Genomic DNA, 26,462 nt, shown 5'->3' on the forward strand with positions numbered 1-26,462 from the left:
AGAGAGAGAGAGAGAGATGGGGTTAGTGAGTCAAGGACGTATTGAAAGCAAGGAGAGGAATACTGGATCATTATTTCACGTAGAATAATAAGTACAGGAAGGAGAGAAGATGAAGGATAAGGTGTAGCTAGGAAGAAAGACATTGGGAGAAGTATGTGAGGATAAATACGTACTGGAGGATGAGAGTGAGAGTGATATCACGTGTACTGAAGAGAAAGCGAGAGTAATGTATTTATGTAATTTAGTCACGGAGAGGGAAGGAGGACAATAATATAGGAGTAGACGCCTAGTGTAGGAACAGAGAGGATTCGGGGAAGACAAAAGATACAGCCAGAGGCAGGGAGAGCGAGAAAGGCGTGTGCGAGCGCGACAGTGGGAGAGGTGAGTGAGTGTGTGAGAGGAGAGCGAGAGTGAGTGAGCTAGTCAGCCGCCGCCCGCCTCAGCCTCCTCCCTCTCCTCGTCCTCTCGTTGGGTGGTGAATCAATGAGGTGAATCAGCCACACCACCACACTCCCGGCCCTGCTGCAGGTACCCTCGGGGGATTTACGTGCTGGGGATGAGTCAGGATGTGTGGGGGCATGTGGGGATGACTGGGAGAGCATCAGGGAGAGGTGGACACAGTAGGGAGAGGCACACGGAGAGGGTCGTTTAGGGCGGCTCAACGTAGCGCCGCCACCGCCACACAGGAGTGCCCTTGTAAACCCTAATTGGGAATTCTAGCAGCTGCATCCGCTCTCTTTAGTGTGGGTGGCGTGTGTATGTGCATGTGTGTCATGAGTTGAGACTGGCTCTGCATCGTCTATAGTGCCAGTAGTGCCTGTTTAACCAGCGGCGTCACACTCGCAGGTGCCTTGCGGGGCTGAGCTGAAGGCCTGAGGGGCGGCACTTGACTCCGACTTAGTGCCAGTGTGAAGGTTGCGTGAGTGAATCTCGGACAGGCACTCTTGGCACTTAAAGGTGTGGTAAGAGTGAGGCATCATCATCTCAAGGCCGCAAAGGATAGAGGAGGCAGTGTTTGAGTGGGAGGGAGTGGAGCAATGCAAGGATAATTGACGCGGTGTGTAACTCGTAAACCTTCGGCCGAAACCACGTTTCCTTGAGGCAGTGATGGGAGGGAAGTGAGCAGCGTGGCAGGGAATAGGTAGCAGAGGAGGATAGTGTGAGTGTGCGTATGGAAGTGAAGGCATAGTGAGGTACGTGATAAATATAATGGGTAATAGGAAGGAGACTGTGAATGTGGGCCTGGCGAGGTGTTGAATATAGTGATTGAGAGAGGAAACATCGTAGTGGCGTGTCTATGGGAGTGCTGCATGATGAGGTGGTCATGTAAAGGGTGATTAGAGGATAGAGGAGGCAGTGTGTTAGTGTGACTCACGCCCAGACAAGGGTGACTCAGTGATTTGCTGATAGTGTGATTAGTATGGATAATCACCAGGCATTTCCTAATGAACATAGTGTTATATGGCCACTCTGTGGTGTCTTGGATCTTTAGTTAGTAAGTTATTTTATTTACAAAGTATCATATGAAACCATCTTTATTAATGAGTCATTATACAGCACAAAATTGTAACTTTTTCATGAAATTCAAATGTATTATTTGCACACACACACACACACACACACACACACACACACACACACACACACACACACACACACACACACACACACACACACACACACCTCTGGTTTTTCATTTGAAAATAGCTTAGTCACTCGGTGTCACTGAACTCGCAGCTCCACACATACATGTTTGTAATCGTAACACTAACATTCATTTTTCTATTATTTTTGTTTAATAAATTTATTCATTACACCAGTGGCCACATACTCTCTTTATACAATGCATATACCATAATCACATCCCACTTTTTTACCTTTCTTATAACTTTTCTAGCTGTAACCTCAAACACCATCTCCCATTCCAGGTGTGATGTAGAGGAGGTGTAGTGCTGCTGGAGAGAGGCAGCAAGGATGGTATTGGAGGTGTACATGTGGGTAGGGTTGGCAGCCCTGTTCCTGCCACTCCTGACCCCTAGTGTAGCAGGAGAGTGCATCAGATTGGAGCAAGATACCATTCTTCTCAGTGAGTCTTGGAAGTCACTCAGATCCCCTTCTAATACGGAATCATATTCTGAAACACTTCTATGTTGCACCTCCACTACCTTAAAAAGGTTCTAGTTATTTGAAGCTACTGGGATCCAAGGGTGTTTTTATGGTTCTAGTAAAAGATTAATAATATATCTACATTGTTAACAGGAGAAACAGTCTTGAGAATGCGGCTAATCATCTTTGTGGTCTTAGAAAATAGTCGCAGTGAGAGAGCAAAGCATTTCTGAATATGGGCCTTATTTTCATTGCTTACTATAATCCTGTGATGTTACTATTCACTATGTTATCCACTGGATATTTTGCAGTTCAGTTAAATCATGCCTTTTTGTTATTTATAATTTGTTGTTCAGGAGAGTTAATGTCTTGTAGTTTAGGTCTGGTTGTGTTTTGTTTAGTCACCTGCAACTCAAGAGTTTGATGTGGTGTGGTTCAAGGATTAGTAGTGACAGGACAGTCAAGCCTATTAAAAAATCATTCAAATCTTGATAATTTGGACTTGCATGATTCCTGTGAGCGTCTTGAAAGGCCTCAGTCCGTAGTAAGAGTCTTTTGTGGCCAGTTCACCATGCTTTAAAATCAGTATCTCAATGCTTCTGTGAGGGTACAAAGGGGCATGACATTTCAGGGCAAGTATTCATGTAATTTCTATGTGCTGCAGATGATCTCAAGGACATGAAGGACAGGCTTTGCTACAGGTGTTATGAAGTGTCAGCACCCAAGCAACTTCAAGTACAGCTGCATCGAATGCGGCTCAAGGGGCTGTCCTCCATCATGATCTACATAGATGGCAGTGCCAACCATGTTCTTGTGGACTGTGGAGACTGCCAGGGGGAGAGTGCCTGCCAGGAGTGCGAGGAAGTGGCACGCGGCACAATGTTTGAGCTGTACCTCCGCCAAGACACAAACCTGGAACTAGAGGAAAGCCAGAATGCTTGTGAATACATTGCCTCATTCAACATCACCTTAGATGTGATAAGTGATGGGCCAGAGGTGAAACCTCCGCTGAGCTGTGACAAGGGTTTCCTGGCAACCTTCCCTCAAGCGGGGGACTCGTGCCTCATCAACACCACAGCGGTGGGCACAGAGATGCGCTGCCTGGTGCCCACCTGTGCTGAGGGCATCCTCTCCTCAGACGCCTTGGTGGAGAGGATTGAGCACAAGTTTAAGGCGTCATCTTCACCTGAGACATGTGTGTGGCGCCTCAACACTGAGCAGCACAAGCAACTCACCCTCTCCCTCTCAAAAGACATCCGGCCACACCTCATGGTGTTCGAGGAGTCCCTTACTAACCCACGCTGGGATGTGCAGTGGTGTTCAGGACACAGTGATAACTACAAGCTGGACACCGTGTCTGACACAGTGTTTGTGGTGTACCACAACACTGATGGGCCCACCAAGAAGGGCTCCCTCGCCATCACCCTGCAGGCAGCCTGCCTCATTCCCCCCTCTCTGGAAAATGGGGATGTGGCATTCGAGCGGCTGGAGTCAGGCATGGTGGCACTGTACTCCTGCAACCATGGCTACACCATTATTGGGCCATCCAAGCTGAGGTGCAAGGACGGGGTCTGGAGTGACCCTCCTGTGTGTCTCCATGACAAGGTAAGGCACTCTGTTCTCACTCTGAAGTGTGAGATGAGTTTCTTCATGTGGACAGTTCTATTCATTAAAGTTCCCCTTGAATTTGAAAGCACTGTTTGGCTTTACAATGTGTGTTGGCTCCAGGGACCTAAAACTGTTCAGGTTTCCACACCACTGACTTGGTCATCTGTATGCCAGTTCCTTGCCCAGATTTGTTGTGTTTTGGTTTGGATGGTGAAAGTTTTGCAAGGTCTTGTTGATGACTGAACATGCACCACCCCCACTGGCTAACCAACTGACCGGGACCAAGCTGGGCTGCCTGACACTTTTGCTACCACTCCTCCCACTCCTATCACACCTCTTTGGCTTACAGCACCCACACACCTGCACACATCTTCACTCAGCGCTACTTCAACACCACAATAAGTTTTCAGTTCAGTTGTGGTGGTTTATTTCATTCCTTTCTCTTGGGACACTTGAGAGGGCTTTTTTTTGCTCAGTTCTCAGATGTGTGTGTGTGTGTGTGTGTGTGTGTGTTTGTGTTTGTGTGTATGTAATATAGAGGTAGAGTGAGTGTGTGTGTGTTTGTGTGTGTGTTGAAGAGCCTAAGTTGGTATGGCAGTACATGCATCAACCCTTTATTTTGTCTTTGCAAAATAAATGTGCACACACACACACACACAAGGGAGGAAGTATCAATTTCTGGAACTCAATAGACCAATTTCTCTTTTAACTATTTTATTTGACTTTTATGGGCGCTGCATGTTGAGTGAGCTTTTCTTTCCCATTTTCTCCCTTAGCCAGTTTTCTTGACCTGTACAAATAAAAAGATGGTTAGCCTGAGGAGAATGCAACCAGCGTCCCAGCGGCAGATCATTGTGTGAGGAAACTGTGAGAGGTTTTGAAGAATCTTATGCCTTTCATGATAGATTGCATAGAGAGTGCCAGGAGGATGTTGAAGTCTTAATGCCTTTCAGGATAAACTGATGTCTGATGCCCCAATGGATTCAGTAGAGAGTGTGGACAGTGCCAATGTCACTGATTTAGCCCCAGAGAATGACACTAACTTGACAACAAATGACAACACTGAGCAGGAGATGAAGCTGGTGAGTGTCTCCTAACCCTCTTCCAGCATCCCCTGCCACCCCTCCGACACACTACCCCCTCCCGCCCTTAGTAGTCATCCCTGCTCCCTGCCACTCCCTGTAACTCCCAGAAATGCTCTTGTGGAATATGCAAAACTGACGAGGTAGAAAAGTAAAAGAGAATGTGAGGGAATGTTTCTGCTTTAGATAACAAGATGCAGAATGGTTCCTTAGGTTAGGTTAGGTTCATTCTAAGTGAGTAAGCCCCTCCCAATGCATGGATGGTGCATGTGTGTATGTACAAGTATGTATGCATGAGTTTGAGGAATTAATACCTGTTGTGTTTGTATATGTATGTATATGTTTGAGTATACAGCACTTGGTATAAGGTAAGTTTTTTATTTAACATTTCCAAACATGTTTTGGACTTGGTGTTCAAGTGTTACATCTCTTAGGAACTTCAAGAATAACCATACTAATTAAGTACTAACACAACCTTCCACTCCCAAGCACATCAGGTACTGGGGAGTCGCACTGCATCATCAACACATGCATGGCGACTCATAAACCATAACACCTCAACATTTCTCTGTACTAGAACTAAGCATGTGTATAGAGGGAGAGTAGATGTGCTGCCTTCATCCTTCTGGAGGGAAAGGAGGCACAGACCTGACCCCAAGGTAACCCTCTGCCCTTCCCTTGATGCATGACAGAGGCACAAAGATGACCACCAGCTTTCACTGCCTCATCTTTCCCAGAATTATATGCCTCTGGTGTTTGATCCCTGTAACCCTCATTTGTAATTTTTAAATGTTTCAGCACTTTTATTGCTGCTTTTAATGGGGTGTAGTGGACGTTACTTGGGTTACCAAAGTGTTTCATGACTCCAGTGATAGTTTGGTAAAGATTACACACTAGCAGTGAAAAAAACAGTCATGGAAACCCAAGGAATCATCTCTGTGGCCTTTGAAAACAATCCAAAAGTGTTTTATGAATACCAATCTCGAAAACAATCCATGTTTATGAACATTAGCCCTGGTCTTTGAATTTCCTGTGGCTTCAGATTGACTCCTTGTTGAGTAATAGCTACCAGCAGAGACTCGTTTATCTGTGCAGTCTTGGGCAGAGTTGAGTAATGTTACATTGACTTAGTGCTTTTGTTTTCCCTCTCAGTCTGAGCTCCTTCCATCTGCTGACAGTCTCCTAACCAAAGCTGATACATTGCTGAACACTATTGAAAGGAAATACAGGATGTTACTCAATTGTTGTTCATGGCAGTACTGAAGGAAATCTTGTTTTGTATAAATAACTTGTATTTTATTTATTTATTTATTTACTTATTTATTCCTTGTATTTTATTTTATTTTCCATTCATATTTGACCTTGATGGCAGTGTATGTAGTGAAGAGACAGTTTGTACATTTACATTTCATGGATTTTTGTGTTATTTTGAGATAAGAAGTGTCTCCTAATTGAACCACTTTAATAAAACAAAAAGAGAGAACAAGGAGGAGGAGGAGGAAGCTAAGTTAGCAGACGTACATTATTTTGAGGCGAGAGGCATTACTTAATTGAAGCATTGTAGTAAATTTGTATCTCATATAAACAAAAGAAGAGGAGGAAGCTAACAGAATCATTAACTTAGCTGAACCTTTGTGATGGTGATGGCTTTCCCTTCTAACACACCAGCACAGCAATTGGCAAACAAGCAGTTACCCTCACACCAATTTTGGAATGACTTGACATCTTCCCTGACTCACCATGCACTTTCAGGACACTGTGGTGAAGGACGAGGGAGATGTGATGATGGATTTCAACGACGAAGGGGAGACTGAGGTGGAGAAGGATGGTGAGGAGTACACTACTTCAGAACCTGACGTAGAAGACGAGGAGGTGGAGATGAAGGCGTACCCAACATTTGGCTTTGATCTAGACGATGAGTACCCTTCAAATGACACCTTGGACACAACACAGCAGCCCTCCTTCAACACCACAGAGGAGCCTGGGGGAATCTTCACTGGTCTTCTCAATCTTAACCTAGAGGAGGACATGTACACCATTATCATTGCTGGTGCAGGACTTGCTGGGCTGCTGCTACTCATCATTATCATCACTGTTGTTGTCTATCGCAAGAGGTACCCAATGAGTGGTCTTGGCCGCCGGTTTGACACCTTCCAGAACCCGATTTACGAGAAGGCCGTGGTGCGGGTGCCTCTGCAAGTGGAGGAGCCACCCCCAGAGGAGAAAAAGGCAAGTGACGCAGAGGAGATCAGCAACTGCACTATGCTGGAGCCGTAAATGCCCTTAACTATGATCTCATTATTTTTTTTATCTTTATTTTTTTATTTATTTTTTTATTTATTTATTTTTTGTCTTTTCTTCTTTGTTATTTTAGGGTGTTTGGTTTGGTGATACAGTTCCTCCTCTCAGTGTTATGGTCTTTATTCTCCCAGTGATGTCTTGCTTAGTTTAGTTTGTTTCTTGATGTCTTTATGTTTTATTCTTTCTCCTTTTTTTTTTTTTTCATGTTGATCCTGTGCAACTGCTATTTATCTTGCATTCTTCCTTTTCCTGTTTCTAATTCAGTGCCACAATCTTTTTTCCTTATTCTTTCCCATAGTTGATGCCTTGTTTTGTGTTTTGTCTTATCTCAGCACCTTGGCTTGATGGTGCTGCAGTGTTTCATTGAATTGACTCAGTCTGATGGTGCGTAGCTGTTTCCTAATGTCATTCTGTGAGTTATTCCCAGATACTAGTAACGTTTTCCATATCATTCGTATTTCTGACTGGTTTGATATTCCTCTTACCTCTCCAGTTCATTTGTATATCTGACTGGTTTGATATCCTCCAGGTTTATCATGTTCATACAGTTTCCAGTGCTTAGTGACGATGTACGATGGTCGCCTGCCGGGCTGACGCGTGGTGTGTATGTGTGTGTGGCACTGGAGTGTTGTGGTGACACGTGTGCAGTGCTGGTGTTCTGGTGTTTTGGAGAGGCCAGGCACCTTTAAGTATCTTGCATCAATATTAAAAAAAAAATTATTTTAGGAATTGCAACCTGGAGCATTATGGAACTCTCCAGTGTTGCAGAGAACATAGCTTTGTATGATGTGTCTTACAGTAGGTGTATATGGTGGAAGCAGCATGATATGATTTCACAAAGTGGAATCCTAAAAACTCTTTCTTTTCATCATACGTGCCTGCCGGGGCTCAGACCAAAGGCTGAGTGAAGTGTGCTAACTGAGTCTGTTTTGTCGTAGTGGAGTGTGAGTGTGTGCCCCGTGGAGGACAGTCAGTGCAAGCCTTCAAGAGAGTATTACCAATATGAGGCTCTTCCTGTGACAGTGTCTCAGTCACCCACAAAAGCTGCAGGTGGAGTTTTGCCTTGAGTTTGTACCAGATTTATCCGCATGTGGTCTTAGCAAGTAAGGACATTCTGTTGTGTTCACATGAGCAAAAGTGAGACATGAGCAAAACCACAATTTTTCTGTACATAAATATATAACGTCTAGTGTCCAGAGGAACAAATTTTGCCATGGATGGGACCAAAGACTGGGAGAAAGAGATAGAGAGGGAGAAAGAGAGAGAGAGAGAGAGCAAGTGATAGATAGAAAAGGAGAGTGGGAAAGTTGATGAGAAGAGATAATTTTAATCTATTAGTAATTTTTATACTGTGACATAGGAGCATTGGCCTGTGAGGTGCTGTAATGTTAGTGTGACTTCCCCTGAAGGCGCACTGCTTTCAGGGGGATGGGATGGGGGTGAGTGAAGACAGCCGGGGCGGGTGAAGGTGAGGCACACGGCTGCTCTGCTAAGACTAGTGGACGGGAGACTCCTCTTCCAATGACCTCGACAGACATGACTCTTAGCGTAGACTGGATCTCAACATTGTAATGCACCAAAGTCCCCGAAACAGACATCTAGTGGCTGTGTTTCTCCGCATCCCAAGAGAGAGAGGATCCCCGAGTCTGTCGCTGCAGGTTGCTTTTACTCAAGTACCATACATGTGGTTTTTATCAATGTGTAAGAGTTTGTATGTATACTTGCAGGAACTTCACGTGCATCCAATTTTCTGTGTGCATTGCTGAGTGGGCTTGTGCAAGATTAGGCTTGTATTTCTCGTTTATGTTCTGCTAGCAGGAGTGTTCGGGCCATGTCCTCAAATGTTTTGGCGTCTCATCATGACAACTTGTAGCAGACTCAAGTGGAAGTTATTGGAGATTTTCAAGGGTGTTTCTAGAAATAGTTAAATAAGGATTCTGCACTATCAGCGGGAGAAATACATCATGAGAATGTGACTAATCATCTCAATGGCCTTGGAAAACAATCATCATGAGAGAACAGAGTGTTTCAGAACATGTGCCCTTGTCTCATTGGCTAAATCAATGCGTTGGTGAGGTGTCTCCACTCCCAGAGAGAACCTCGTATGTTGCCGTGTGGCAGGATTCACTAGTTAATGATTCACAGTAGCTTTAGTGTATAAGTCGTAGCAGCAAAGAGGTTTATTTCCTTTTTATTCTTAGCAGTCAGTGGTGTCTGTGTTTCTCACCATGGGAGCAAGTGAGTTTGTCAAGAGGTAGCCAGGAGTATGTGATGACCAATTTTGAGGTTCTTTCAAGAGCAACATTGCCACTTGCTGTTTCTCTGTGCCATGTCCCGCTAGCTGTGATGATCCGTAGAGGAGAAAAATGTTACGGGATTCCTATTAACTTGTCGTCCTTTTCAAACTGATACGCGCACGCACGTTTCCTCCGCTGCACATGAAGTTAGTCGGTTTGTCAGTATAGCACACCCTGGGATCAGTTTTCGGTTCCCATTTGTCTCATTCACTCCATGCTTGTTTCCGTCGCTGCAAATGAGATTAGCTTAGCAGTTTGTCAGTACAACACAGCCAATACTCAGTCTCGTCTCTCATCACTGCTTGTTCTTCAGTATTATGAAGTGGCTTCCTTTTTCCCACCTGAAGAAGTATTTGTAGGCTTTCACTGAGATCAACCATTGCAGTTATTTTTGTGGTGGGCAAAGTTAGGGAAAGCTAGGTTAGGTTATGCTAAACTTCATCGAACTTAACCTGACTCAACATAAGTTATCCTGGCCAAGTTAGATTGTGCTGTGTTAAAGTTAATCTACCTTAACATAACTTAATCTGACTTACCCTTGCCCGTTCTAGAAATGGTCATGAATGCTTAGCTTTGTGTGATTTTTTGAATTTGCTCATGCATTCAGTTTGTAGTGGAGATGTAGAGAAAAACAAAGCAGTAGTGGATGGACTGCATAAGGGGACAATAGAGAGAAAAGTGGAGTTTATGATTCTGTATGTAGTCAGTTCAAGCTTTAGTTTTATCCCAGATTGTTGAGTCAAGTCAGCAGGAAGGACTCACGTTGTGGTGGTGGTGGTGGTGGTGCTGGCTGGGTTGCAGTCAGGCAGTGGAAGTGAAGGTTGCTATATTGTGCCATTGTAAACTCCATCCCACAAAGGTTATTCCAGGGAAATATTGAGCCTAAATTATTTCTCCCCCATAAAAAAAAATTACGCTTAAGTCTAACCTAACCTATCCTTGCTCAACCTAACCAAACCAACCTAATCTAACCAAGCCTAACCCAACCCAGCCCAACCCAACCTAACCTAACCAGATTTACCATAGTGGGGGCAATGTTTAAGGGACATATTTTCTTGGGGTGAATTTGTGTCATGTGGTATTCGCACAAAATTGATGGTAATGATTATGCTTTATGTTTGATTCTTAATTGTTGCGTCTTGTGATCATCTTGTATTTTGGTGCTCGGGTTTTTTTTTTCCCCCTCCTTTTTTGTGGGAAATGATTGAAAAGTTTGCTGTTTCCGTTTTTCTTCTTTTTACCAAATGAAAAGTTTTTGGTTCCTCTCAAATTTATCTCTCAGGTTATGAATTTCACCCCTCTTATTTTGTAGTACTTCACTTGTTGCTGATTAATTCCATTTTCAATTTTTTATTGGCATGTTTTTTTTGAAATTTTTACCATGTTTTTACCCTACCGCAGTTTTATTATTACTATCACTATTCTAACCTACCGTTTTAGTTGCTTAGAACATTTTGTAGTGGTGCCGTATGACAGGTGTTGCGGTGCCTTCCCTTTTTAAGCCAAGCAAGCAATCTCAGTGCTTCCCTGGTGCCTGTCCCTCAGTTTACCAGTTTCCCCATGTCTCCAATATTCCAAGGCAGGGCGTGACACAATAATCCTTACGTTACAGCTCATTAAGGCTTCATATTTGTATGATGCACGTTAGTTACCTCATTTTGACCACAAGTTACCATATCATTCCTGTGCATTCCTCCTTGTGCCTCATTCTCTGCACAATGTTGATTTTTTTTTCTTTGATTTTTTTTTTTTTTTTTTTTTTTTTTTTTTTTTTTTTTTTTTTTTGCTCATCATCTCGGTTCACTGCCGACTTTATTGCCAAGAAATGAAATTAACTTGCCATCAGGAATTTTGCCAAAGTGAAGTGTGTAATTTTTTATTTATTTATTTATTTTTTTATTAACTTCTGTGCCGTATAGTTTCACTTGTATGAGTGATTATTCTTTTTTTTATTTCCGTATTGGGATAGAGAATATTACTGCCATTGTCAGAATTTTGTTATCCTGTGTATTCTCACTGTATTCATCCAGATTGCAGTATTCCCTTTGTATTCCTAACATTCCTTCCACGTATTCTCATTCATCCTTGCATTGTGTATATATTTCTCTGTATCTTTCCTTGTATTTGAATTCTTCCTTGCATTTCCTGGGAAGTTCTCTGTATCATTTCTTCATTTCTTCATATTCTCATTCATCCTCATCCTTGCTTTCCTCTGCACTCCCTCATTGCTTTCTCATTCTTCTTCCTTCCATTTCTCGGGAAGTCTTTCAGTTACTGGCAGAAAATGTGAGACTGCTTCATTTTTCAGTTGTATTCTTGCATTTCACATTTTTCTCTGTCCTCTCTCATTGCATTTTCACTTTTCTTCCTTGCATTTCTCGAGAAATTAGCAACCAGGAAGCGCGTGTATTCCTATCCAGTGCGTTAGATCTTCTCTTGTATTCTGCTGCTTCTTCCTCATGTTTAATTTTGTGGTCTTTCATATTCTTCTCCTGCTCTTTTCACTGGGTTATCCTCCACTTCCATCCTCCATCTTGCACCCTTTTCCAGTATGTTAAATCTGATCCTTATTTCTTCGTGTCACCCTCAATATCATACCTTCATTCAAATCTGCCGTCATCTGAATTTTTTCCCTTCAACTTGCTTCCTTGCCCCTTTATCAGTGAGTTATCATCTTCCTCCATCCTTTCTCTTGTACTCTATTCTTGTATGCTAAATCTAAGTTTGTTGGATGCTGCTGCTTTCTGTGGCCAGATTTTGTATTCTTTGTTACGTGCCAAAGCTCTGTACCTACTCACATATCTCCCTTCACCAAGCAGACCTTGATGAATCTCAGAAATATTCCAAATCTTGGTTGTGTACCTGACTGGAGGCATCTGGCAAAGATGATTACAGTGATGTGTGTACGTGTAGGTGTGTGACTGTACGTGATCATGTGTGTGTGTGTTCATGTATCATTTTTATCATCCTCCATACTAGGTTAGCTCTTCCCACTTCTGTCATTTTATTAAGATCAACATGTGTCACATCCCCGACATCAGAAACGTTTCTTTTCGTAGCATGCATCGTAGAATTATCTACCCACCTATGTACGTATTGCCAGTTGCATGATACCTCCCATATAACATACCAGAAACCCCCTTCCTTACTGTTAATCTTAATTTGCAGCCAGCCTGTGTTCTGAGGACTAGTGAAGCAGGTCTTTGAGTCTGTAGGTGTGCAGTCTGTGTTAGCAACAAGCTGTATTAGTGGTCCTTCTCTAGTCAGTTAAGTGCAGGAGGCCTTGGCAGTGTGGCACGGCTCAACTCTCAAGGGACGGCCAAGCCACACGCCTCACCACAAAGTTGCCGGCACAAAGCTACTGGTGGTGTTCTCTTGAGAGACTGCTGGTGGCTGCGTCTGGTGGCTTCAGTGATAGCTTTTATTATGCAAGTGTAGCGCCGTATATTTGATTACCGCTAGTGATGTATAGTTAAGCATTTGATCGATACCTTCCTTTATATTGCTGTGACTTCCTTTCCTCCTTCCTTCCTTCCTTCCTTCCATCCTCCTCCAGTTACTGAAGTCATGTTCGCATAAGTACGTATACATTTAGTGACGTAAGGAGAATTCTATTGCATCCCTTTGGGCAATTATTATTATTTTCATCAGTTATCATTATTATTAGTATTACTTTGGGTATGATCATAATAAAATAATATGAATGTATGTATGCATGTATGTATGTATGTATGTATATGAAAAAAAAGAAGAGAACCAGATTAATTCATATTTTATAATGCTATACTACTTAATAATAATGGAATTGCATATATGTAGTGGTAATTTCAGAAATGTATAAAGATGTAATGCTAGACAGAACTGAAGTGTAGTGTTGAGGTGCCAAGTGAGAGTATGTGTATTGCTGCTTCATGCACAGGGGGGTGAGGTGTGTGGTGGTGGTGGTGGTGGTGATAGTGGTAGTGGTGGTATTGGGAGTGAGAGGCAGGGGTGTCATCTCTCTTCATCCCCTGTGCTAATTGAAAAGATGTGAAGGGAATGAGGAAGAGGAGGAATAGGTGTTATCTTCTCTCTACATCCCCTTATGTTGTAATAGGGAATGTGGAATGGAAAGAACAATACAGAGGGAAGATAAATAACCCACCTCCTATGTATTAGCCCCATAGAGAGTGTATATACGAGATAGAGATGAGATAAAAATTACCAGAAAATCGACCACCATCACCACCACTACTACAACCACCACAACCAGAACGTAATGCAAGCAGCACCGTTGTGTCGAGATGCATACGTTAATGCAACTCTTAATTAACCACCGATGACTTGTATGTCTATGTATGCACGTTTTGTGTGTATGTGTGTGTGTGCGCGTACATGTGTGGTGTGTCTACATGTGGTTTCTGGGAGGCGAGAGAGAGAGAGAGCCGCCAGCTTTAAGTGTGAATATGCTGTCACTCCTTAACCTTGGCTGCTTAGCATCTCATGAGGGAAGGTCTTGATGTGGGTCCCTATTCTGAAGCATTTCTGTGCTGCATCTCACTACGTTCAAAAAGCTCCAGTTGAAGCGACATGGGTTTTCAAGGCTGTTTCTGTGGTTCTAGTGACAGATTAACAAGATTTCTACATTATTAATAGTTGTGGTGAGAGAGCAAGGCATTTCAGAATACAGGTCTTGATCTCAGCTTGGGTTTGCAGAGCCATGTTCTCAAATGTTTCCTTGTCTTAGCTACCTTCACCAGGCTCTATTGGAGGTTACTGGTGTCCTCAAGGGTGTTTTTTATGGCCCTAGTGACAGTAGGAGTTTAGTGAAGATTACTGGTGTTTTCAAGAGTCCATGATTCCAGTGACAGCTTTAGAGGCACTAGTGGAAGTTACTGGTGTTTTCAAGTGCTTTAATTTCAAGTGGCAATAGAAGTAACTAGTGTTTTCATGATTCGAGTGATAGTTTGACAAGCACTGCACACCATCAGGAAGATAAAAATACCTGTTAGAACCCAACTAATCACCTCTGTGGCCTTGAAGAGATAGTCATTAAGAGAAAAGAAGAAAGGCCTAAGAATTGTTTATATCATACAGACCAAGTACATGTAGTTAATAGTAAGCATAGAGGTATAAACAGATAGATATAAACAAGACCAAAGGAAGGCTGAGAAGGCAGAAAACCAGTATTATAGACCAGAGCCATGAAGTTAATAGGTAAAGCGCACAAACAAGACTACGTAAGCTGAGAAAGTTAAGTTGTGGATCCACTAAAACATATCTGAGCATCAGGTTTGGCCAAGGCTGGGGAGTGGCGGCTGTGTCTTGCATTGTGTAGTGTTGTGAGTGTTTCTAATGATCCATGCAACCCCCTCCCAAAAAAAAAACAAGAAAGCAGTGTATTATTTTGTACTTGTGTGTGTGTGTGTGTGTGTGTGTGTGTGTGTGTGTGTGTGTGTGTGTGTGTGTGATGCTTGATTGAAGTTTATTATTATTATTTTTATGTTATTATTACAGGTAGTATTATTTGAGAAGAGGTAAAGACAACTCTTGCTATATTATCATGCTCTTTCTTTTTTTTCTTTTGTAATAAGTATGTATGTAACTCAGTAACCAGATTCTTTATTCATCCATACCAGATCTTCCTTCGTTCTTCAGTGAATAACCATCGAAAGAAACATCCCTCGGGAATCACTAAACCAAACTTGTAAATTCTTGCGTGATGTTTCTTCACTTCTTTATTCATTTAAGAGAGAAAAAAATTATAAACTCCTCAAGTGCATAAAACTGTGGAAAGCTGTAGACATGAACAGACATTTACCATTACAGCTACCATTCTAACCTGTTCATGTGAAGGTGTGTGTCAGTATACTACTTCAGTACAGTACCTTCACAAGCCTCACCCTTCTTTAGCTCATTGGCTGAGGGAATAAGACATAACTGATATTCTTGTACATAGCTCACATAAAACCTAAGAATAGATGACCAGTAAGATGTTTCTGCTTCAGCCAATGAGCTACAGAGAAAGAGGGAGAGAGAGAGAGGGAGGGGGTAGTGTTTGTGAAGGGACAGGACAACACCTTGGGGAAGTTACTGTTGAATCTTGTTGAACCAAATACTTGATAGTTTAATAGATGGTAATAATATGTTTTTTTCCTTCTTCTTGTGCCATTGAATGCATCTAAAGAGGGGCGCATATCAACATACACCCAAAACTAAATTGATTAACTTTTTTGGGGGGGACTTTGCTTAACTAAGTGACAAGTTGAAATGCTGTTTTTCTTGATCCCATTTTATTCATGCTTGATCAGACTCGTTTACATATAAGAAAAAAAAAATGAAAATGCAGTCTTGTGATGGTGTTTAGTTAAGACACTATACACGCTGGCATACTAAAATAATAATAAGTAAAATTAAATACAGTCTTGTGATGGGATTTGGTTAAGACAAGATTCTACAGCAACTTTCAGGTATAGCATTTCTAATTGATTCTCTGGTAAGCTTGGATTTATACAGTAGTGGAAGAGTGAGTGAGTGTCTTTCAGTCTAGCGTAGTGCTCCCTGTGCCAGCTTGTTTCCACTCTTCCTCCTTTTCTACTGTGTAAGGCGACTTGTCTCAATTAAATGTTATATGATAATGCTCCCTGGTTTTATTACGCATGTGTGGAGATTTGAGATGAGATGCTGGGTGGCTGGAATAGACTCATCAGATTTTTAAAATTTTATAATTATTTTTTTTTTCTAATGCAAGAGGGGCACTGGTCTCGGGCAACAAAAGAATGAAAGAAGTCTCACAGAAATTGGTGGATGTGGAGTCAATAGGGAGCTTTATAAGAAATGAGGGGAATATAATGATGAGTGATTTTCTCACATAAGATTGCAAATAGTGTTAGATTAATGGAATATACTCATCCAGAAATAGACCTCCTACGAAAGAGAATTATTTAGACCTCCTGCTTAAGAGAATTACTCGCAATTTATTAAGATGCAATTCAGCCCTAAAAAAAAAAAAAAAAATACGTAAACACTGAGAGAAGAGAAGATAAAATAAAACTAAACAAATCTTAACATAAATTACTAAAACATTTTTTGTCATACAATTAAGGCTGGAAATCCCAAATAACCCCTTAAAATTCGGTGAATACATGCAAACACGAACGCTGGCGGCCATGTTTGTTGTGGCCGCGGGGTGCAGATTACAATGTTCCTGAGTGAGGCTGTGTTTTGATGCTGCTGTGATTGCTGTGAGTCCCGCCGCCGCTGTGGGGAGCCTAGGGGTGCGTACCTGTCATGTGGGGGTGCCACGGGGGCAGGGGAAGGGGGGCTTGAGCGGTAAATAAGGAAGTACTGGGGTCTGGCTACCGGGGATGAGACGCTTGTTATATTTACCTATTTACCTATTCGTGTTTTTTGTGGATTTTAGAGAAGATTGAGATGTTAAGGGGGTCTGAATAGGTTTTCGTGTTTTTTTTTTTTTTTTTTTTTGCTTTGGTGTTTTGTATTTGTGTGTTTTGTTGGCTGTTTTAAGAAATATTTGTTATACTGTCTGTGTGTGTGTCATTGGGTGTTTTAGGAAAGATTTGTGTTATTTTCGTTAATTCTTTATTGTTGTTGTCCTCTCTCTCTCTCTCTCTCTCTCTCTCTCTCTCTCTCTCTCTCTCTCTCTCTCTCTCTCTCTCTCTCTCTCTCTCTCTCTCTACATTTTTTTTTTTTCGTCATATCCTTCCTTCAGTCCCTTCTTTTGTTTCATTGTTTTGTTTTGCAGTCTTCTCATTCTTCATTGTTTCCTTCCTAGTTTCCTTTTCTTATCCTTCTTTCTTTCTTTCTTTCTTTCTTTCTTTCTTTCTTTCTTTCTTTCTTTCTTTCTTTCATTTACTGTCATCACAATTAAATCACACTACATTAAGTTTGGCTAGCTTAGGTTCAGTATTCTTCCCACCCTCCACTCCTCGCTGCCCAAGGGTTACTACTACTACTACTACTACTACTACTACTACTACTACTACTACTACTACTACTACTACTACAACAACTATTACTACGACTGCTACTACATCACTCGCAGCGTCCCAGAAGAAGTTTGGCTAGTGGTGACGTGACAGTTGACGTTTGCCATTCATTATAAGTAAACTGATGTCAGAATGATTATACAAACCACCTCACTTGAATACTTATACCTGCGTATTGAAATGTGTACGGCAATCTTACGAAACGCTTGCTTCTTGATCCCCACCCTTAAACTCATCCGATCCTTTACCGGCAGCGACTTGCCACTAACGATCTGACCGCTGAGTGCGTTCCATTCGTCTGTTGCAGTTTTAGAGCAAGTTTTGGATAATGTTGAAGTAATTATTTATTTATTTATTTATTTATTTATTTTTTTTTTATATAGCAGGGATGCCGGCCAAGGGCAACAAGAATCTTTAAATAAAAAAAAAGCCTACTAAGATGCATATCGTCAGTACATCCGTCTGAAGGCTTGGTTAGGTTAGGTTCAGATTCATTCAGTTCATTCATCTGGTTCAGGGAATTGTGGAGTGGTGTGGTTGGCAGCACTGCTTTCCTGTCATGTTTGTGTCTTGCGTAGGGATAGGAGAGACTTGACACACATTCTCTCTCTCTCTCTGTCTCTCTCTCTCTCTCTCTCTCTCTCTCTCTCTCTCTCTCTCTCTCTCTCTCTCTCTCTCTCTCTCTCTCTCTTGCAGTTTTCTTGGTAATTTTATGATTAAGTTTTTTATTCCTTTCTTTCCCATCCAAGTTTTCCTTTTTCTTGGTATCTGTCTCCTCCTCCTCCTCCTCCTCCTCCTCCTCCTCCATACCCATAAACTTATCCTCCTTACTCCTTCTCTACCACACATTCTTATCAAACACTCATATCCTGTAATTAAACAACAGCTTATGTGCTTGTTCTGTTTTGCTTTTGTTTTGTCAGGTTTCTATGTGAATGTCAAGATTGCTTTATCATTCATTTCCTTTGTGGAGTCAGTATTTAGGTTAGTTTCATTTGTAGTGTGTGTGTGTGTGTGTGTGTGTGTGTCTGTTGGGCAAGTGTAGGTGCTGGTGTTTAGTTGGTGACTGGTCATTGTAGTTGTTATTTTCCTTATGTTTTTTTTTTTTTTGTCTGTCTGGTGAAAAGCTGTTGTTTTATTTAGCAATCTGTAAGTGTTGTTTTGGATCTGTCCCTCGTTGTGAGCTATCTTGCATTACTACTACTACTACTACTACTACTACTACTACTACTGCATCCTTTTCTATCCAGACCCTTTTAATATATTGGTTTCCCATCTTCTGTGTCCATTGGGGTCTTTTTTCACCTCCTCTGGTCTCCATCGCGTGGAATTTGCCAACATTGAATTTCACTTCTCATTTCTTGCTCCATTTTGTAAATTTTATTCATTATTTTGTAGATATTCAGTCTTTCTAACTTTGTATTTCATTGTAAATCAGTAGAAATGTATGTGTATCCATGTATATCTTGTGTGTGTGTGTGTGTATGTGTGTGTGTACGTGTGTGTCTGTCTGTCATGGCTTCTCCTTTCCCTTTATAATTTATCTTGGTTCACTTACAGATCCATCATGAGTATCACAAGCGATGAGGTCAACTTCCTGGTCTACAGGTACCTACAGGAGTCAGGTGAGTAAGGCTATAGGTGTATGTGTGTTCTTTCTTTCTTTCTATTCTTTAAAATCATGTATATATCTCACACAGACCTCTTCCCCCTCCACTCCATTCCATTCCTCTATGTGGGAAGCTAAACTTGAAATGAATGTCTCTTCTGCAAATGATCACCTAAGTTAATGTAACCTCACCTTGCCTTACTTCACCTTATGTAACCCCACCACCTCACCTCACCTTATTTTACCTTAATTAACCTTACCATATTCTGTTCCACCTCTCAACCTCACCTCGCTTCATCTAATCTCACCTTATCCCATCCCATTTCTCATCTAACCTAACCTTACTTAACCTTACCTCACCTAACCTCATCTCCCCACACCTTCCCTTCCTTGCAGGCTTCTATCATGCTGCCTATGTCTTTGGAATTGAGTCACACATCTCCCAGTCCAATATCAATGGAGCGCTGGTGCCTCCCGCTGCCCTCCTTAGTATCATACAGAAGGGCCTGCAGTATACAGAGGCTGAGATCAGCATAGGGGAGGTGAGTATGCATGTGTGTGTGTGTGTGTGTGTGTGTGTGTGATAGAGTAATGTATTATATTCTTACTGCGCTGAGCTGGAATCCTTCGTTGTCTTTCTTTACTAAATGTCTCGTGAATAAGATATAGAAGTAATGTGTGTGTGTGTGTGTGTGTGTGTGTGTGTGTGTGTGTGTGTGTGTGTGTGTGTGTGTGTGTGTGTTCTTGGTACATCAAATTCTTATGACATGATAAAAATTATATGAGTATGTGTTTGTGTTTTCCATGTATTTTATTTATTCATTTATGTAAGAGAAGGGATCTGGCATGGGGCAACAAAAGAATGACAAGAAAGGTCCACTGAGATGCTTGTTCCTAAAGAAATTATTAAAGTAATGTACATGTGTGTGTGTGTGTGTGTGTGTGTATTTTGTATTTTGCTATTTTATGTTATGTTTTTTGTTTTTATTTTTTATTATCCACTCTCCATTTTGTATTATATATCTTGCTACTGTATCATTTCAGTTCTCCTGTGTGAGTAAACTAACTGTGTGTGGGTGTGTGTGTGTTTGCGTGTATGCTTATCTGTATTTCTATGATGCAGGACGGCACAGAGCGGCTTATTGACAGCCTCTCTCTGATCGACGCTGTGATGCCAGACGTGGTGGCCTCCAGACAGCAGCAGAACCAGCAGCCCAAAGCCGTGGTCAAGACAGAGATTCCCAGCACCAATGGGGACGAGGGTGGGCATCACAGTATTCTGCTTGTCACTGGCTTAGCGTGAGGGAAGAGTGACAATAAGGAGGCTGTCTTCAGTTCATGCCTCTGTAGCTCATGGGTCACTCAATATAAAGTTACATTAGCTGTGAATTTAGTTTATTTGTTTATTTATTTATTTATTTTTTTATTTACTTTTTTGTGTAAGAGGGCATTGTGGTCTAAGGCAACAAAAGTGGTATTAAAAAAAGGCCCACTCACTCGTGCATCACTCAGTGTAAAGTTGTATTAGTAGTAGAGGATACTTAAAATGATTTGTTTAGTCTAAGGCAAGAGTGACGGTGAGGAGGAAGTGTTGAATTAATGCCTCTCTAGTACACAGGTCACTCACTTGAATTAATGACGATGGTGGTCTTACCAGTAGAGCAAATTTTTGTTATAATTTCTTTAGCACAAGACAAGAGTGATATTGAGAAGAAAGTGTAGTTTTTAGTGGAGGCATCATGAGTCTAAACTAGCAATAGAATTTTGTAACCTTTCATTTATCATAAGGCAAGGGAAGTAGTGAGAATGAAATGCAGTTTTTGTCTAATGCATTATGAGGTTACATTGATAGTAGACATTGAATAAAAATAACAATAATCTTGGGAGTAGAGGAAGCTTTCAATCATTCATTTATCATTAGGCAAAAGGCAGGTAGCACTAAGAAGACAGTCTTGAATACCTAGTTCAGTTAACATGAGGCGACAGTTCCCCTGACAGGCACCACGGGTGAGAACATGGAGGTGGACAACAGTGTGGAGATCCCCCTCAACAAGGCCACCATCCTGCGGGGGCACGAGAGTGAGGTGTTCATCTGTGCCTGGAATCCAACCACTGACCTCCTTGCCTCAGGGTGAGTACTCTTTTTCACACTCATACACACACACTTATATATAACAGGTGTGACTCTCTGGAAAACATAAACACACTGAGAAAACACCAATTAACAGATACGAATAAATATAGACTCATTCATTCGTTCGTACACATATGTATTGCTCGTGATCTTAAATTCACTCCCTCATCCTCTCCATTCCAAATCACTTCCACTTCTCTCACCCCACATAAACACCCCTTCCTCTCCACCTTGCATCCACTTCACTCACCCCACATTATCACTCCTCAATCTCATCTCACTCCACTTAACTCACCTCACATATTCACTCCCCCACAGGTCAGGAGACAGCACGGCCCGCATCTGGAACATGAATGACAGCACCACCTCCCCGAACCAACTTGTTCTGAGGCACTGCATTCAGAAGGGAGGCACCGAGGTTCCCAGTAACAAAGACGTCACTTCCTTAGACTGGAATGTAAGACTCTGTCATTCTGTACTTAAATGCTTGATAATTTTGAGGTCATTTGGGATTGGAGGTTGTTGGAAGGAAACAAGTGTGGGAAGAGTGAGGGAGACCTGAAGACAGTGTGTGGAGTAAAATGCGATAGGATTAGTTTAATAGGTTAGGTTAGTGGGGAGAGTGAGAAAGACAAGAAAATAGAGGAAGAATAGAGAAGGATGAAGGTCATAGAAGTGATTGTTTACCATTGCAAAAAGTACGGGTGAATCACAAGCTGTCTAAGCCTGTAAGGGGAAATAATGTATCTATCTGTCAACAGGCTGACAGTCATATGCAGGGTAAGCCCAGACAAATCACCACACACTCATACACACACCATGCAAACTTTTAGACAAGGCATACCACAGAAAACAGAAAATATGGAAACGAGGTGATGATGTCAGGTTTTGCAAGATTTTCAGCAGATTAGAGGATGAGGATTGAGAAAACACTGAAGACTGGAAGTGAATGTAATCTGCCACGTGCCCAATTAACCTTGACCACCTCTCCCCTTCCCTTGCAGTGTGACGGCACCTTGCTCGCCACGGGATCTTACGATGGTTACGCCAGAATTTGGATGACGGATGGCCGGCTAGCCTCCACCCTTGGCCAGCACAAGGGTCCCATATTTGCCCTTAAGTGGAACAAAAAGGGCAACTACATCCTAAGTGCTGGAGTGGACAAGGTGAGGAGTGTCGTGTGCTCTTGTATCTTGAGGAGTGTGAGAGGACGTGTGTGAGATTGTGTTGCGTTTTGTTTGTGGGTGTTACAGCTTGATCCTTATATTCCTAAGACACAAATTGCTGGAAGAGGAATATTCAGGTGTCTCTTTAGATAAGTTAGCTTTTCTGTCAGTCACACCAGTCTCCTGTACTGACATTTAACCTCTTCTCTCCCCGTGCCCACAGACCACAATAATCTGGGATGCTTCTTCTGGCCACTGTACGCAGCAATTTGCCTTCCACTCAGCCCCAGCTTTGGACGTGGACTGGCAGACTAACAACTCCTTCGCGTCCTGCTCCACCGACCAGTGCATCCACGTGTGTCAGCTGGGGCAGGACAAACCCATCAAGTCCTTCCAGGGTCACACCAATGAGGTGAACGCCATCAAGTGGGACCCCCAGGGCAACTTGCTGGCTTCATGCTCTGATGATATGACCCTGAAGGTGAGCTGAGGTCATAGGTTTGTTTGTGTTGTGTGAGTGTTGTGTTGTGTTTTGTGCGCCTGAGCTGGAGTCAAGGGTGTGTTTGTGTGTCATGGGGTTGTTTAATTGGTATTTTCTACTATATCTGAGCTCTAAGGGTGCAGTATGGTGTTCCACAAGACTGTCCCTTTCTACTAGAGGCTGACAAGGCTAAAGGTGTAAATGGTGTTTAGTCTGTGCCAGCCTGTGTAGGATTGCTGGCCTGTTACATAGATAGATAGATTGTCTGCAAGAAATGGGAGGCTTGTAAGCTAGCCACTCTTGGGTAAGGAAATGATGACGTGTAATGAGTTCATGACATGATATTGATGTTTTTTGTTACTCTAGTTTTTAAGTGGTTTACTTTTTTTTTCCATTTTGTGTTTGTGTGTGTGTATATTCATGTTGTTCTTATGAGGATACAATGAAGTTCTCCTGATAGTGAATGGATAACAGTAACAAAACATAATCTTCCTCATAATCCTATCCAGTGAGAATGTAAAAGCCCACATGATGAAATGAACAATAACCGTAATAAGTCACACCAGATCAACCTTCCATCCTTTCGTCCCTGTGCAGATTTGGTCAATGCGGCAGGACAGTTGTGTACATGACCTGCAGGCGCACAGCAAGGAGATCTACACCATCAAGTGGTCACCGACAGGACCCGGCACTAACAACCCCAACATGAACCTTATCCTGGCCAGGTGAGGGGGAGGCTGAGGTGCTGGCTGAGGGACCAGACACTGACAACACTTGAGAACACTGACTTCGGAGATTTGTATTAAGGGATACTTTGGGGCGGAAGAATTAGTGGGAATGAAGTCTTGTTTATTATTATTTATTGTGTTGTACTTTCTCTTCATGAGGGGCCAAAGGGTGTGAAAGTTGTGTGCTGTCTCGTTTTTTGGGGGGGGAAGGTGGCCATGGTATATGTATGTATAAGTTGATGTTGGAACCTTTTATGTCTTTTTTCCTTCAGTTTTATTTTTAAGGGCTTTTGGAGATTTTTGATGACTCCCTGACAGCACCTCCTTTGAATAGAGAGATAGGTAGTCAGAGGCCCTAGAGGAATATTACTTGATAACTGTCATTCCCTGCCAGCGCCTCGTTTGACTCAACGGTGCGGCTGTGGGATGTGGACCGGGGGGCGTGCATACACACCCTCACCAAGCACTCAGAACCTGTCTACTCGGTGGCCTTCTCTCCTGACGGGAAGTTCCTCGCGTCGGGAAGCTTTGACAAGTGTGTTCATATATGGTCCACACAGGTGAGTAGCTGTCCTCCTTCCTTCCTCCTGTTCATTGGTTCTTTCCTATCTGCCAACCTTCTGTACTTTCTACCTTCCCTCCTGTATTCCGTTTCCTGCTCCTTCCATCCCTTTCTTCCTTCCATCTACCTGCCTTCCATCCCTCACTGCACCACCACTAGTCACTACATTCATTCACTGGTGTCATCACATTTCCTCATATATGACCTGCCAAATAATTCATAATATATTGTTGATTTGTGAATGAAATTGAATACCACCAATGTTTATGCATTTCTGTGTAAGAATGATTCTACTGATAGAGAATATAGACTGCAGATGTATGTTGGATTAAGACACTAAAACTTGTAAGCTGTAGTATATATGAGCAGATTACTATTGTATAGCATGTGTCAATAAGCTATCTATTTATCTACCTATAGAAGCATAGACAAGACACACCACCACCACCACCACCACTCACCACTACCACCACCACCACCACCACTACCACCACCACCACCACCACTCACCACTACCTTCCCAACGCCTTCCCTTGCAGTCTGGCCAGCTGGTGCACAGTTATAAGGGCACGGGAGGAATCTTTGAGGTGTGCTGGAATTCCCGAGGAGACAAGGTGGGCGCCTCAGCTTCCGATGGCAGCGTGTTTGTCCTGGACCTCCGCAAGTAGACATTCCGCCGCCGCCGCGACGCACCGCCACTTTTTACCACACGTTTGCTGTTTGTTCCCCGCTGCGGGACTTGGAACGAAAGCCACTGATGTTTTTTATATATGCTTTTTTTTTTTTTTTTTTTTCTATTTCCTTGTTTTTTGTATTGTTTTTCTTATTCTTTATGAGTTTATCTGCTGCTTTATCTGCCAGAGTGATTTAGAAAGAAAGAGAACTTTTCAAAATGCTATGACTGTCCCGCCTTGAAGGTATTAAGAGTGTAGTGATGGTGGTGATGGTGATGATGATGGTGGTGGTGATGATGATGATAAGTCACAGTGCATGTGTCAATGTGTCAGGCAGTGTTGGTTCCATGGCTGAGTGGAGTGAGGAAAAGAAAAAAAAAAGAAAAAAAAATTGGGTGAAACTCAAACATTAGTGAAGATGACAATGATGATAATGACGACAATTACAGTGATGACTACGATCATTTTGTTTTAGAATTTCACTGTTGAATTATTCTTATCCTTCACTATTTGGGTCAGGCTGTGTGTCTGTCTAGACGTGACTGCACACATTGGGGTTTTACCAATCATTTTCTTTCTCTTTTTTTAATTCATCTAATCCGAACAAACTATTTTTTTCTTTTATAACACAACTAATGATTCTCAATATATTTTTATTTTTATAATTTCCATTTCCTCTCGCAGTGCATTGGCCATTTGTTTCTGAGGGTCAAGTGAAGTGGAGAGTGGAGTGGCAGGGAGCAATGTACCATAGACTTGCAGTGTTGGAAAGGTGAAGAGAGAGGGCAGGGGACAGAGGAGGTGGAGCGGGAGGCAGGGGATTGGTGGAGAAGGAGGTGGAGATAAGAGTAAGGATGATCAGAGTAATGGAGAAGGAAGAGGCAGAGGAAGCAAAGTGGGGTGGAGTGGTGTAGTGGAGTAGTGGACAGGGAGGGGAGGGGGGGTGGAGGGGGCCCAGGGTGGCAATGCAGGTGTGGACAGTAACAGACATTGGTGGCGTTTCCAAGCAGCACAGTGAAGAGGCATTAGTATTGGTCTTGTACAAGTTGTTTCTCAGTGTCGTTGGGTGGGTGTTCCCAGCATAGGGTTGGGAGGCCGGTGTTCTGCAGGCACGGATTTTATGTTATTCTTAACTTTAGTAGGTAATTCTGATATTTCCGTTTTTTTTTTTCCCCCCTGAGTTAAGGATTGAATTTTTTATTATTATTATTATTATTATTATTAACTTTTTTCATGTTCTTTTATTATTTTTATTTCTATGTTCTCTTTTTAAGCGTACGTACGTTTGTCGTCTTTTTGGTCTGTTTTTTTTTTTTAGATCTAATTTAAAGGATGTCTAATTATTTATAATAAAATGGAATAATGATGTAAATGTTGTGTAATATGTATGTTAATTTTCTCTCTCTCTCTCTCTCTCTCTCTCTCTCTCTCTCTCTCTCTCTCTCTCTCTCTCTCTCTCTCTCTCTCTCTCTCTCTCTCTCTCTCTCTCTCTGCTTCCACTTCCACCCACCATGCCACACTGTTGTGGTGGCAGCAGTGGTAGCAGTTGTGGTGGTGGTGGCTCGGCACCCTGGCACCACGGCTCCTACATCCTCACTCTCACTCAGCTTGATGCACTCACTTCATTTTTAGTCTTTCTCTTCACTTCCTTCCTTCCTTCCTTCCTTCCTTCCTTCCTTCCTTCCTTCCTTCCTTCCTTCCTGTCTTCCTTCCTTTCATTCATATC

At 42.3% G+C, this 26,462-nt stretch overlaps 2 protein-coding genes across 12 annotated transcripts; both read left to right on the forward strand.

Moving 5' to 3' along the window:
* Window positions 1–335: 335 nt before the first annotated feature.
* On the forward strand, window positions 336–16,013 carry LOC135115486 (uncharacterized). Of its 7 annotated transcripts, XM_064032316.1 has the most exons (6): window positions 336–528; window positions 1,929–2,086; window positions 2,771–3,711; window positions 4,668–4,796; window positions 6,549–7,029; window positions 12,567–16,013. In XM_064032316.1, exons 2-6 carry the CDS (start codon window positions 1,975–1,977, stop codon window positions 12,599–12,601), a joined length of 1,698 nt encoding a protein of 565 aa, XP_063888386.1. In that variant the 5' UTR covers window positions 336–528; window positions 1,929–1,974; the 3' UTR covers window positions 12,602–16,013. The 7 variants fall into 7 exon arrangements, with proteins under 7 accessions (XP_063888386.1, XP_063888381.1, XP_063888387.1 ...); XM_064032311.1 differs by having other exon boundaries at window positions 337–528; window positions 6,549–16,013; XM_064032313.1 differs by lacking the exon at window positions 336–528 and adding an exon at window positions 614–743 and having other exon boundaries at window positions 6,549–16,013.
* Window positions 16,014–16,521: 508 nt separating this feature from the next.
* On the forward strand, window positions 16,522–25,197 carry LOC135115488 (F-box-like/WD repeat-containing protein TBL1XR1). 5 transcript variants are annotated; one of them, XM_064032318.1, is made up of 11 exons: window positions 16,522–16,650; window positions 18,943–19,007; window positions 19,388–19,533; window positions 20,115–20,253; window positions 20,978–21,122; window positions 21,444–21,582; window positions 22,130–22,291; window positions 22,515–22,772; window positions 23,370–23,497; window positions 23,895–24,060; window positions 24,483–25,197. In XM_064032318.1, the coding sequence occupies exons 2-11, from the start codon at window positions 18,950–18,952 to the stop codon at window positions 24,975–24,977; spliced, it is 1,836 nt and encodes a 611-aa protein (XP_063888388.1). In that variant the 5' UTR covers window positions 16,522–16,650; window positions 18,943–18,949; the 3' UTR covers window positions 24,978–25,197. The 5 variants fall into 5 exon arrangements, with proteins under 5 accessions (XP_063888388.1, XP_063888391.1, XP_063888390.1 ...); XM_064032321.1 differs by having other exon boundaries at window positions 24,602–25,197; XM_064032320.1 differs by having other exon boundaries at window positions 20,990–21,122.
* The last annotated feature ends 1,265 nt before the right edge of the window (window positions 25,198–26,462 follow it).

The sequence above is a fragment of the Scylla paramamosain genome, chromosome 29 (genome assembly GCF_035594125.1).
Source record: "Scylla paramamosain isolate STU-SP2022 chromosome 29, ASM3559412v1, whole genome shotgun sequence".
NCBI classification, from domain to species: Eukaryota; Metazoa; Arthropoda; class Malacostraca; order Decapoda; family Portunidae; genus Scylla; species Scylla paramamosain.